This window comes from Microcaecilia unicolor, chromosome 5 (assembly GCF_901765095.1).
Source record: "Microcaecilia unicolor chromosome 5, aMicUni1.1, whole genome shotgun sequence".
In the NCBI taxonomy this organism is placed as follows: domain Eukaryota; kingdom Metazoa; phylum Chordata; class Amphibia; order Gymnophiona; family Siphonopidae; genus Microcaecilia; species Microcaecilia unicolor.
The window spans coordinates 93,496,607-93,510,759 of NC_044035.1; the positions used below are offsets into that span (position 1 = coordinate 93,496,607).

General features: G+C 43.1%; 1 protein-coding gene across 1 annotated transcript in view; it reads right to left on the reverse strand.

The window, feature by feature from the left end:
* DNTTIP2 (deoxynucleotidyltransferase terminal interacting protein 2) overlaps positions 1 to 14,153 on the reverse strand; it is a 50,945-nt gene that overhangs the window by 22,103 nt on the left and 14,689 nt on the right. Inside the window, 1 exon segment of the mRNA XM_030203105.1 lies at positions 10,757 to 12,405. Within this exon segment, the coding sequence (XP_030058965.1) occupies positions 10,757 to 12,405 (1,649 nt within the window).

Genomic DNA, 14,153 nt, shown 5'->3' on the forward strand with positions numbered 1-14,153 from the left:
AGCTTTCCCAGAGCAAAGAACTAGAATAAAGTTCTGAGCACGCATCTCCTCAGTTTAGAGCTTAGAATCAAATCCCTCTTGTCTATGGAGAACACCTGTTGCAGGTAAGCAACTTTGCTTTCTCTGTTGACAAAGACTGAATCAGGCACACAAGTTGGTGACTCCAAAGCACAGTGTTGCTCTATATTTGGGAAAACTGTCCCATCACTTAAGACCAACCTACTCGGGTATGACACTATGAAATATTTCATTTGGACAGACAGATCAACTAAAAGGTACCATCACTGACCGAGGACTAGTCCAGGCAGCAGAGGTGATGTAAAAGTAGAGAGGACCAGGTAACTGCTCTGCTGATGCTCTCTAGCGATGCAAATAGCACTCATCTGGTGAAGTTTGGCTACACTGGGCAGATAAGCCCAAGCTTAATCATAATAGAACTATGCCAGGCAATTAAACTATCGTATATTTTGTTTCGGGAGTACTATGTTTCTTGTAGTCAAATGAGACTAACAGCTACATAGATCTCCAGATGGACTCCATCCTTTTCAAGTAGTAAATGAGAGCTCACATATAGTCCAAGGTGTAGAGAACTCTCTTGCATGCATGGTTATGAGGCAGAAAGCAAGCAATAAGAAAAGGTGTGATTATCTTCGGCAGGAATGTAGACTGTGTAAATAACACTACCTTGTCATAACTGAATTGAATGCATGGCTCATATGTGATGAGGGCTTGAATCACTGATCCTTCTGGCTGAAGTAACTGCTAATAAGATGTGTATCTTCTATCAGTTTATGAATATGTGAAATATGGCATATTGTTATGGAGAATGGATATTATGTAATGGTTTAAATAAAATCAATATGAAAAAAAAAAAAAAGAAAAGTACTTTTCAGGTAAGATACTTTAGAGATGAAGACCCCATTAGCTCAATGAGAGAAGAAAGGACATTGTTCAGGTCCAATGTGACTGATGGTTTGTGAAGCAGAGGTCTAAAGTGTAGAAGAAAACCCTTCATGAATTTAGAAATAATCAGTGAGAAGCTGGAGCCCAGCCCATCAAGATATAACGGACCAAAAGGGTGCCTAGGTGTACTCTGACAGATGTTGGAACACTCTGTTGATGGAAATAGTACAGGTATTGAAGAATTGCACTTGGTGAGTATGTACAAGGCTCTTGTCCTCGTGCAGAACATAAGATGGAAAACCTCTTCCATGTAAAAATCATGTCTTCAAGTGGAAGATTTCCTTACTACAATCAGCATTTCTTGAATTGAATGTGGGAGCTCTAAGGAAGCAACTAGATGCTACTCAACTTCCAAGCTGCAAGTGCTAGGGAGTTGATACTGGGATTACTCCTGGGGGAACTCTGCACACTTTTCATCAAAATAATATAACCACTATCTTTGAGTAATAGAAAATTTAAAATACAATAAAGGAAATAGGCCTGACTCCTCTCTAACAGGCTCTGTAGTACCCCGACTCTCCCTGACCTCCCTAAAGCTTGACTCCTCCACCTCACATTCAATTCCCCAACTTGCTCTCGCTCTCCCTGCTTCCCTCCATTCAGTTTGACTGCACAGCTTATTCTCTTCTTTTCTCCATAGCTGTTCTTCCCACCTCATATTCACCTTCTCTCTAGATCATCCTTATCCCACTCTCTAGCCTCAGACCTTTTGCTTTACCAAATCACTCTCTTATACAGGCTCAGCCCTCTGCTCTCTCCCTCCTTTCCCTCTGTTAAAGTTCAATCCACTTTTCCCTCTGCTCTCTCTCTCCCTCTCTTCCCCCCCCCCCCCCCCAGCACTTTGTTTTGAAGTCCTGGGCCCACCTCCCAATTTTTGTCTATACTATGTCAGGCAGATCCCCCCCCCCCCCCCCCCCTCTTCCAGCTGCATGGGATGCAGCTACCTCTTCCTGCTGTGGGACTGATCATACTGCCTCCTTCCAACTGCATGGGCTTCAGCTGTTTCTTCCCACCACAGGGCTGATCATTCAACCTTCTTTCTCTTCCAGCCACATGGGTTGCACCTATCGCCCTCCTCCTCCAGCCACAGAGGCCACAGCTACCATTTTCCATCTTCTTCTTCCTGCTGTGCGTTGCCTAATTATGACCATTAAATGAATCATTCTGTGCTGGTGGCTTCCTTTTCGCAGCGTGGCTCCTGCTGCGTTTTTCACTGGCGGCTCCAGCCGTACAGCTCTCCCTTTTCCGGGGTTCCTTCAGTATCTGCGCCATGGGGGGGGGGGGGGGGCTCTCTTCCGGCCCCCGACCCTGACGTGCAGGGAACCTTGGGGTGGGGATCTGACGTCAGATGCCTCTTTCTTCCTTCATAAACCGCCCACTCCCTGCAAAAAGGGCTTTAGTAACAGGTCCTGTGCACAAGCTATTTCTGTCTGTGTGCTTCTTGGTTCGCCAGTTACCTCTACCTGCTTTGCTGCCTGATGTGACTTCTGCCTGGACTCTGACCCTACCTGGATTGCTGCCTGACCTGACTTCTGCCTGGATTCCGTCTCTATCGGGATAGCTATCTTCTCTGACCCCTGCATGGATTCTGGCCCTACCTGGGCTCTTATCACAGATCTAGAGTCTCTCTTAGCTCTAACCCTTCTTGGCATTTCTGACTGAGGATCCCCTAAGTCCTGCTGGCCGCCTGCACCTGAGGACTCAACCCAAGGGGAACGGTGGTTGGTCCAGGTGAAGAACTGGAGCTTGTCAGTTGTCGGCCACCTCTTCTTGGTGATCACTTCAGGGCTCATGTGAACTCCTGAGAGCAACTATGTGACAAAGACCAAGGTGAGTGCCCCCCAATGTTTGAAGCATCTGTAGTGAGTACACATCGATACTTCTGGGGCATTAAGGGAACCATTTGAGCAAGTATCTTGTAGATATGTCTGTTCTGTGTTGTGCATGTGTTTCATCTGTGGAGGAATGGATGGGGTGGGTGTGCAGTTTGGACAATGTATGGGTAGTTGTGGGAGATAATTTTTGGGTATGGGGTAATTTGTGGGGTAGCTATTTTGGAGGTGGTGCAATTTGAAGGAAGTAGTTTTAGGGGTAGTTGCAGGGAGCAATTTTTTCGAAAATGGCAGATGTGTGGGGGCAGTTTGGGGGTGGTGCAGTTTGCAGGAAGTAGTTTTAAGGGATCGGAGCAGTTGTAGGAAGTAATTTTTGGAGAAGTGGCAAATGTGTGTGGAGGCAATTTGAGGGGTCGAAGAGTATGAAATTCCATTTTTTCTTCAACTGCTACATTTCACTTCAAGTTTCTATGCTAAAGAAACTGGAACTTGTTTACTCATAGAAATACACTGGGCAATATTTGAGGGGGCTCATTTCCCCAGGTCTGATTTGGCCCATTTTCAAAACTGAGAGTGCGTGTTTATTGTTTTTATCCCCCCCTCCCAAGTTCCAACCCATTCCATTAATTATTTTCTGTTCAGAAGCCGAAACTCCTCCCACAGAAATGCATTAGATCATTTTGGGTGTGATATATCTTTGGAACCCCAAGTCTGATTTGGCCCATTTTCCACAGTCTGTGTTTTTTTAAAACCTCTTTCCCCCCCCATCATGCCAAGTTTCATTCCATTCCGCTAAATCTTCAGAGAGTTATTTTACTCTGACAGACATTCTCAACCCCTTTAGTATAATTCATTCCAACTTTCATATGGCTGAAAGAATAAAACGGGGGGTCGCTGGTCAAGAAGTGGCAAGTACAACAAGAGAGAGGAGGCATCTGCCACAGTAACTAAAATCTGAGGAGAAGTCATTGGTTGGATAGTGGAAGAATATACTTGGGTTCTCTTACATGTCTTTGCACCAAAGTGGTGAAGCAGGCAAAGGGCCTTGTGAAGGCAATAGACATGAAAAGGATGTCTGCACCTTGATCTGCACCTGGGTGTGCTAGGGTATTTGTGGCGCACTCTTGAGCTGCACAATTCTCAAGGATTTTGGCATGGAAGGAGGTGCAGGATTTTGGTCTGGACTGCTATTCATGAATCTTTTATCAGTAACAGAGGGGGCTGTGTTGGAGGCTGTAACCTCCCAGCAGCTCCTGGTAAGGCTCTCTTTCTCCCTGTCTTTCCCCTCCCTTGGGACATGTAAACAGTAAACATTAGAGACCTGGCCTATTTTCCCTCCAGGTATGTCTTCCCACATACTGGACTGCCTGCTCCTCTGAAGTCCCATTGAGAGGTCTTGCCTATCCCCCCAGTCTTTCCTCTTCCACTGGGAAAACTTGCAAACAGGAGACCTATCAGAGAACCTGGGCTACTTCCCTTCCAGGCAGGTCTCTATACACCCTGGCCTACCTGCTCTTTCAGCAGTCCCCCTGAGAGGTCTTGACCATCCCCCCCGTCTTTTCTCCTTCAACAGGAACCTGCAAACCCCTGAGCTGCTTTCACATTTTAGTAGTGCTCTGAAAGGCTCAGTCCCTCCCCCAGTCTTCCCTTTTCACTCTCAGAGAAGCATGTCCTTAAAGTTTTCTATAACAGACTTTACTATCAGCCACAACATTGAGAGAAGGAGTCTCTCCTTTCTTTTCCCCTCTCCACCCTCACACCAGTCACACATACTGGTTCCTCCCTAATGAGAAACAAGGGGAAAGGCTAAATACATTACACTACGTTTAGGACAGAGCTACTGTGGAGGATTGCTTAAGGACATGAGGGAACCTACTTTCCATTTGCCTAGGTTCCCCTCTAAGGGCTGCCTCTAGAACAGGTGCTCTCTTTCCCTGCTATTCCATCTCCTCTCAGCCTCCTCTCTTACTTCCTGAGAGCTCATCCCTCCCTTCTCTTATTGTATCATTCCTGAGACCTGACAAGGTAGAGGGTGAGAGCGCTTTCCTGCTCTGGCCTCTGGGAATGTCCCTCTCCCTTCAGCTAGGCAATGAGGAGAATGCTTGTTCCCTCCTTCTCCAGTTAAAAGAACTCACTCTGCAGCTCCTCAGTACCTCTCCACTCATCTCTCCCTACATTTCTCCCCGGGAACTCCACTCACTGGGTAAATCTCTCTTATCTGCACCCTTCTCCTCCACTGCTAACTCCAGACTCCGTTCCTTTTATCTTGCTGCACCATATGCCTGGAATAGACTTCCTGAGTCGGTACGTCAAGCTCCATCTCTGACCGTCTTCAAATCTAAGCTAAAAGCCCACCTTTTTGATGCTGCTTTTAACTCCTAACCCTTGTTCACTTGTTCAGAACCCTTATTTTATCATCCTCACTTTAATATTCCCTTATCTCGTTTGTCCTGTTTGTCCTAATTAGATTGTAAGCTCTGTCGAGCAGGGACTGTCTCCTTGTTCAAGTGTACAGCTCTGCGTACGTCTAGTAGCGCTATAGAAATGATAAGTAGTAGTAGTAGCAGTCCTGGTTTTCCTCTCCACCTTATTCCTTTCTTGCTAGGCTTGAGAAGAACTACAGGTGCTTAATCTTACCATTACTTTCCTTGCCTGCATGGACAGCCTTACCACAGGGTAAAATCTCTTCACTGAGAACTACTTCTTTATCTGCAAGGACACAATACTGTCCTGCCAGCGAACAGGCCACAGGCTGATGATACCTGTCTTATGGATATAGTGTTTACCATTTTCCTGTCACAAGTGAGACAGCCTGGGAAGCTGGGCTTGACCTCTGTCACAATAATTGCTATCAAACTGCAAATTATTTTTAGAATAAGAAAGAAAGAAAGAAAGAAAAGAAAGAAAGAAAGAAAGAAAGAAAGAAAGAAAGAAAGAAAGAAAGAAAGAAAGAAAGAAAGAAAGAAAGAAGAAAGAAAGAAAGAAAGAAAGAAAGAAAGAAAGAAAGAAGAAAGAAAGAAAGAAAGAAAGAAAGAAAGAAAGAAAGAAAGAAGCAGCATTGATCAAAGTAAAAAAAAAAATCTTTAAGAAAACCTCTGGGAGAACAGAAAACCAAGCAGAAAGAGATGACTGCTGTACATGGGATCAGAATTTTACTCGAGTTCCAATATGTAAGAGAGCTGTTCTATCCCAGCACTGTTAGATGTCACTCATTTGTGTGCCCAATTCAATCCTGCTTGTTGATCGGGGGAAAAAAACATCACTATTATTACCTAATACTAATTGGGTAATCAGAAGCATTGGAGATAGTGACTTGATACAAGTCAGAGTGTCTACGGGGGATTCAAATTTGTCCTCTCAGGCTTTTCTTCAGTTCAATTCTAGGTGCTCTACACTACTGAACCAGAGCTCCTCTCTGAGTGAAGGAGCTAGTGACTACTATCAACTGTACATGACTACTAGCCTATGCTCAGTGACTATTTAGTCTATTATTATAACAAGAGTTTAATTGCATACGAACTTGTTTAGAAAAAAATTAAAAGAACTCACTATTAAACAGAAAATTCTCTCTAAAATAAAATTAGAGCTCATTTTGTAAATTATAATTTAAATTAAAATATGTAGAGTAAAACAAGATTAACATTTTTCCATGCTAAATAGAGGGAGAAAGGCTAGGCTAGGAATGGAATTTTAAGATTGAAAGATGCTGAGAACAGCTATGTGGAGAGTGATGAGGTGTTCACGTTAGAAAATCCTGGAGAAGGACCGTGGTTGGCTGGGAATGTAGTGCATATTGAAATGTTTAAGGTAAAAAGTGTTTATAAACAACTTGAAAATCAGGCTTGGAGAAGAGAAGATGTGGTCCTTCTTCACAAAAGCAGGGACAGGGAAGAAGCGGGAAACTACAGGCTGGTAAGCCTCAGGTCGGTGGGAGGAAAAATAATGGAGTTGCTGCTGAAGGAAAAGACAGTTAACTTTCTAGATTCCAACGGTTAGCAGGATCTGAGGAAACATGGTCTTACCAAAGGAAAATCCTGTCAAAGAATCCGATTGATTTCTTTGCCTGGGTGACCAAAGAACATGTTCTAGCTGTAATCTACTTGGATTTCAGCCAAACCTTTGATACTGTTCCTCACAGAAGACTCTTGAATAAGCCGAGAGGGCTGAACTTAGGGCCAAAAGTGGTGAACTGGCCAGGAAACTGGTAAATGGAATTTGCTAGGAGGAAAGGAAGGCGAGTAGTGGAGTACCTCAATGGTTGGTACTAGGGCCAATTCTGTTTAATATATTTGTGAGAGACATTACTGAAAGGTTAGAAGGAAAAGCTTGCTTTTTTGCAAATGACGAAAGACAGCCAACAGAGTGGATATCCTGGAGGAAGTAGAAACTATGAGAAGGTATCTCCTAAAATTGAATGGTCAAAGGTCTGGCAGTTAAAATTTAATGTGTAGAAGTGCTGAGTGATGCACGTGGGCTGCAGAAATTCGAAGGAGATTTATGAGATAGGAGGCAAGAAATTGATGAGCACAGCTCAGGAGAGGGACCTTGGGGTGAAGGTGTCTGAGGATCTGAAGGTGTAAATTAATGTGACTTGGCGGTAGCTATGGCCAGAAGGATGCTAGGCTGCATAGAGAGGGGTATAACCAGCAGAAGAAAGGAGGTGTTGATGCCCCTGTACAAGTCACTTCTGAGGCCCCATTTGGAACATTGTGTTCAGTTTTGGAGGCTGTATCTTGCTAAGGATGTAAAAAGACTTGGAAAAAGTTCATAGAAAAGTGACAAAAATGGTATGGGGTTTGCACCACAAGACAAATGAAGAGAGACTTTATGACCTGGAGATGTATACCCTGGAAGAAGGGAGAGACAGGGCAGGTATAATACAAACATTCAAAGATATTAATATACATACTTTTTCAGAGATGGGAAGGTGGTAGAACTAGAGGACATGAATTTAGGTTGAAGGGGGCTGATTCAGGAATAACGTCAGTAAGTACTTTTTCACAGACAGGGTAGCAGATACCTGGAATGCCCTACTGCAGGAGGTGGTAGCGATGAAAACAGAAAACGGTAATGTAATTTTAAAATGTGTGGGTTAAACACAAAGGAATCCCATATGGAAAGAATGTAACCAAATGAATTTAGCAGTGATTAGATGAGAACTCCAGTGTGATGGAGTCTATAAACACTGCTCCTCACCCTTAAGAAAAGCCCCTCCAATAGCCTGGACCACCTTGAGAGCACAAGGCCCGCCCCAGGAGGAGGTGATCTGGGAGGGGCAGAGCCCATAAAGGGGAGAATAAAAGCCAGCGCCAGACTGGGGTTAAGGATGCCCAGTGAAGTAAGAACAGAAGTCTATGCCCTGACTGAATATGTCTAGCAGCTATGACCTGGCTGGGGTAAGCCAACCTTGTGCTTTTGTTAAGACCTGCAAGCTTTGGCTTAAAGCCAAACCTGGACCTCTGAAGGAAAACAACAACAAAAGGCTGTGTTTGGGGCGTGGCAACCACGGCAGTCACAACTTGTGTTAGGCTTGCTGCTAGAGCCCTGTTTAATAACTGTGATTCATAAACTGCAGAGGTTTACTCACACTATGGTTTCGGGCCCTGTGAAAGAACAGGCCTGGGGAGTTCTTTAAATAAATACAAATTTTTGTGTTCATTCCTTTTGATTGGCTGCGTTATTTCTCTGGCCCACTCCCAACACTCGCTTGGGTTCTCACCACCAGCAAGTGGGAAACAAACCCAGTGTCAGGCAGACTTCTACAGTCAGTGCCCTGATCATGGCTGGACAAATTTGGATGGGCTGGAGTGGGGCTTCGACGACAGCTTTAGTAACTGGAGAACAAAGCCAGTGATGGGCAGATTTCTACAGTCTGTGCCCTGAAAATGGTAAGGACAATTCAAGATCAAGTATGCATATGTAGTATCATAATGTTGTTGGGCAGACTGGATAGACTGTACAGGTCTTCTTTATCTGCCGTCATCTACTGTGTTACTATGGGGCTCATTTTCAAAGCATTTAGTAATCTATGGAACTTTGTAAGTCTATCAGGCTTATTTTCGAAAGAGAAGGACGCCCATATTTCGACACAAATCGCAAGATGGGCGTCCTTCTCACAGGGTTGTCCAAATCGGTGTAATCGAAAGCCGATTTTGGGTGTCCCCAACTGCTTTCCGTCGCGGGGACGACCAAAGTTCCCAGGGGCATGTTGGAGGTGGGACTTGGGCATGCCTAACACATGGGCGTCCTCGACCCATAATAGAAAAAAAGGGCATCCCTGATGAACACTTGGACGACTTTACCTGGTCCTTTTTTTCTTACGACCAAGGAACAAAAAGGTGCCCCGAACTGACCAGATGACCACCAGAGAGAATCAGGGATGACCTCCCCTTACTCCCCCAGTGGTCACTAACCCCCTCCCACCCTCAAAAAAAAAAAATATATATTTTATGCCAGCCTCAAATGTTATACCCAACTCCATGAAAGCAGTATGCAGTTTTAGTGGGTGCAGTGCACTTCAGGCAGGCGGACCCAGGCCCATCCCCCCCTACCTGTTATACTTGTGGTGGTAAATGTGAGCCCTTCAAAACCCACCAGAACCCACATCTAGGTGCCCCCCCTTCACCCGTAAGGGCTGTGGTGTACAGTTGTGGGGAGTGGGTTTTGGGGGGCTCAGCACACAAGGTAAGGGAGCTATGTACCTGGGAGATTTTCTGAAGTCCACTGCAGTGCCCCCTAGGGTGCCCGGTTGGTGTCCTGGCATGTCAGGGGGACCAGTGCACTACGAATGCTGGCTCCTCCCACAACCAAAGGGCTTGCATTTGGTCATTTCTGAGATGGGCGTCCTCGGTTTCCATTATTGCAAAAAAATCAGAAACGACCAAGTCTAAGGACGACCATCTCTAGGGACAGCCTAAATGTCAAGATTTGGGCGTCCCTGACCGTATTATTGAAATGAAAGATGGACGCCCATCTTGTTTCATAAGTACATAAGTACTGCCATACTGGGAAAGACCAAGGGTCCATCAAGCCCAGCATCCTGTTTCCAACAGTGGCCAATCCCCCTTCGCAGGGACGTCCTCAGGAAAACTTGGGCACCCCTTTCGATTATGCTCCTCCATGTAACTTTGTAAGTCCAAGTGCTTTTAAAATATGCCTCCATGTATGTTACAATGTTAGTGCTGTACTTTTATTTCGAGCTTTTCACTCTGTTGCCAAAATTGTCTCTTTCTTGCTTCTTCTTATGATTCAAGTTAGTCTTTACTTTTTAACTCCATGTTACAAATAGTCTGTGTGTAAAAATCAACTTGACTCATTTAACTGCATTTATTCAAATTTGATTTCCTATCTTTCATTGTAAGCATTATAGCAAGGAAATCAAGTTATGAAATCTCAAAACTAAATTTAATCTTTTTTGAACATTACACTTGGTATTTATATACACAAATACCTTGCAAGCCTGGGTCACTGCGGTTTACATATTCAAGAGATGGAACAGTCATCTAGAATTACAACATCATTAGGTGTTGCAAACTTCAACGTACAGCAGCATAATAGAAGGCCGTTCATTTTCAGCAAAAAGGCTGCCTAACTTTATCTGGTTAGCTATCCAGATAGCCTCAATATTGCCATTTTCCGAATACCACCAAAACTGACCACCCAAGTTTTCTAAATATTTTTTTTCAACCCTGGTCACTTTTAACAAAGATCGGTGGCCATCATGCCTATCCTTTGCCCAACAGCTATGTACATGACAATCCAGAATGCAGCAGAACCTGTGCAGCATAATTAAAAAACATTCTTCCGTCATATCTTACAAAACTGTTAAAAGTAATTTGCAATTTTTACAAGTGAAATCCCTACCATTTAGATGGGTGGACTAGACAGGCTATATGATCTATTTTGCAACCATGTTCCTATGTTTCTATTATTTTAATGCTCAAGTCAAAATGAATACTTACAAGCCAGGCTTTGAAGTTTTCATCAATGTTAAATCTTCAGCTTCATCAACAAAGTCATCTTCATCTTCCTCTAGGACTAGAGGTTGCTCTTCACATTCATCATCTCTCCTTTCATCTTTTTCTTCTAAGTAATATTGTTTACTGGAATCTAGTCCAGGGGCTTTGTCAACGACAAACAGTCCCTCTACATGTGGCAGCTCATCTTTTGAAGAATGAAGCAAGAGTGGCTTCAAGTTACTAGTCTCCATGTTGGATAAATCATCATCTTTTTCACTGACGTCAGATTCCACACGACTCAGGGTCAATGAAATAACATCACTTTTATCAGAAGCTCCCTTAGTCATGAATGCATTCATATTAGTTTTACTTTTCAATGCAACTTCATTATTTTTACAGTCATCATTTATGTCACTAACAATATGTGTAAAACCTAGGTTCTTATTCTGTTGACTTCTTTCTGTAGACTGTTCTTTTTCCATCAACTCAATTGCTTGCTGGCAAGAGTTGGTTATACTCGCTCTTACATCTACTTGCTGATATACTGAAATGGTTTCTCTTTGTTTCAAAGGCGAGTGCTTTTGCAATGATAGGGATCCTTTTTTGTTCTCTTGTTCCAACTGAGACTCACCATCATTCCCTGCTTTCTTCTTTTCCAATGCCTGATCCAGCTCTTCTTCACTGTCTATAATATCTAAACAGGTATCCTTTAGAACTTTATTTAACAGGCTCTCTCTGGTCTGTTTTCTTCTCTCAGTTGCCCGAGAAGTTCTTATAGGTGTATCTTTTTGAGTTTTCTCCTCAACCTCATGTTCAGGAGGAGACTCATTTCTTCTTGGAGGAGGTGGTCTATTTCTTAGATTGCGGGACACTGAAGCTGGTACCAAGGAGGCTTGTTCTGTGGCAGAGTCTCTTTTCGCCTTACATTCAGAGTCAGACATGACCAGAGGCTGATATTCTGTTCCATTTTCTTTGCTCTTGTTCAATGGTTCCCCTTGCACAAATAGATCACTCTCATTTTCTTGACTTTGGTTGGTTGTTTCAAGTTGAGATTTAACAACTGTACTCCGTGTAACCCTTTTGGTAGATGGACCAACAGAAACACCTGAGCACCACGATTCAGCATCAGAAACATCTTCAGTTTGTGGATCACCGGTTAGAGTTGGTGGAAGTTTAACTAAGTTTTTCCTACTTCTTGTAATTCTTGTGGTGCAAGTCATCTGAATGCCAGAAACAGATGAACAGCATGACTCTGCTTCAGATACATCCCCTTCTTCATGAGATTCACTGATAGGTTCAGTTCGAGACACAGACTTCTTAGTTTTATTCTTAGTTACAGAATCTGAGTGACATGTAATTTTAATCTGCCTGCTTCTGGTTGTTCTAGTGACAATGGGTATTTGAAGACTAGAGACAGAAGAACAATTTGATTCTGCTTCAGATACATCCCCATCAGACTGTGTTTCATGTTTATTTTTACTTCTAGTTGTTCTCTGTAAAGCAAGATTAGGATGTTCAGACAAATCCACAAGCTGTGATTTTGTTGCAGATGATCCTATGTGAGATTCAGTCAGAACCACTGACTGAGAACTTTCTTTACATCTTTTTCTTGTTAGTCTTTGAGGAGCAGGGGTGTTAGGTTCCGTGGAGACCTGATAAATACAAATTAGAAAAAATGTTCATTACTTTGCAACCTAATAATATATAAACTTAAAAATTATATTCACGTCACATTCAGTTCTTGAATTTTATGGGTCTTTATCCTAATTCTAAAAACTTACGCACAAAGTTGTGCTCAAAGTTCTAGAATAGTGTCAGTTGCGCATGTAACTTAATTTAAATTGGTGCTAACAACCAATTTGTGCTACAATTGGTATTAACTGGCAGTTATATGCGTAATTGCTTTTAGTCATGAGTCTACAAATTGTGTGTACAAAATCTATAGTAAGCAAATGCAAAGGGGTTGATAAAAATATTAAATTCCAATTTAACTTCTAGGAGTTGTAAGGGTCAGCCCAGCCTGGGCATAAGTGAAAAAAATTTAATCTGTCTGCCAATTAGAGATTGTGCATTTCTCGATGGCAACCCACATCCTGTTGGGATCAAAAGAAACAAAAGGTTGGGTGGACTGTCTGTGGGGCCTAGTCCACTCCATATAATAGGTCAATGTTCACTTGAAGTGCAAGGTGATCTCGCCAGGACGGAAATGAGGTCGGGGAAAGAATGTTGGCAAGATAATTGACTGGTTCAGACCTTCGTCTCCTTTTGCATTCCTTTTATATTATTATTACTGATCAAAAAGTCTCTAGCTCTTTTGTAGAGGCCTAAATTGTTGTTCTCCCTAAACCAGGAAAAGATCCTGCTTATGTTATGAACTATAGACCTAGCTCACTTATAAATCTTGACAGTAAAATATATGCCAAACTGCTAGCTTTGAGTGTCCTCCATTCTCCTGTCCTTAATCCATCTGGATCAGAATGGATTTATGCCAAATAGATCCACTTCTAATATTCTAAGACTGTTTTGTAATATACTTTCCTTTGCGCTTATTTTTTTTTTTAATTCTTTATTAAATTTTATAACAACAACACTCCTTATATCTGCATATCAACACAATAACAGCCTTCAATCATTTTCTTCTTATCAACCTTGCCTAAACATACATGTTGAAACCTTCTCCCACCCCTTCGCCCCTCCCTCCAGCTTTATGGTGCTGGTATTAAACTGTCTCTCAGGTGTTCATATGGTTGTTCATATTTTCTGAAACATTTGAAGACGACCTTTTCGCATGACCGTCAGCTTCGACATCTGGTATAGGTAGTCTAGTTTGCAAACTACAGTCTGCATCTGTGGAGCATCTAATTGTTTCCATGCCCTTGCTAATGCCATCTTGGCTGCTGCAAAAATCTGAATGACCTATCTGTGACAGTGACCCTGACTTTTCGCTGGTCAGAAATGCAGCAAACAGTATTCTGCCCGACAGGGGTATTCCACCTTTGCTACCTTATTAACCATCGTCAGGACCTGTGTCCAATATGTCTGTGCCTTAGGACATTCCCACCATATGTGCATAAATGTTCCCCGAGCCCCACATTCTCTCCAACAGTCAGCTGACACCATTGTGTACATCTTTTGTAACCTAACTGGTGTATAATACCACCAGTATAGTATTTTGTATCCATTTTCAATTACTGGCTGAGTGATTGACGGTTTCAGCAAGTACCTGTAGCCCATTGTCCAGCCCTCCGTGGTGTATGTTTGCTGAAGCGCCCCCTCCCATCTTCTGGTAGTCTTGGGGAGTTGAGAGCTGTAGTAATGTTCTATATAGCCGCGTCACACTACCCCTGCCCCCTCCCCTTCTTTATTGCCCTCTCCAGAACCGTTTCCGCCAATTCCAGTT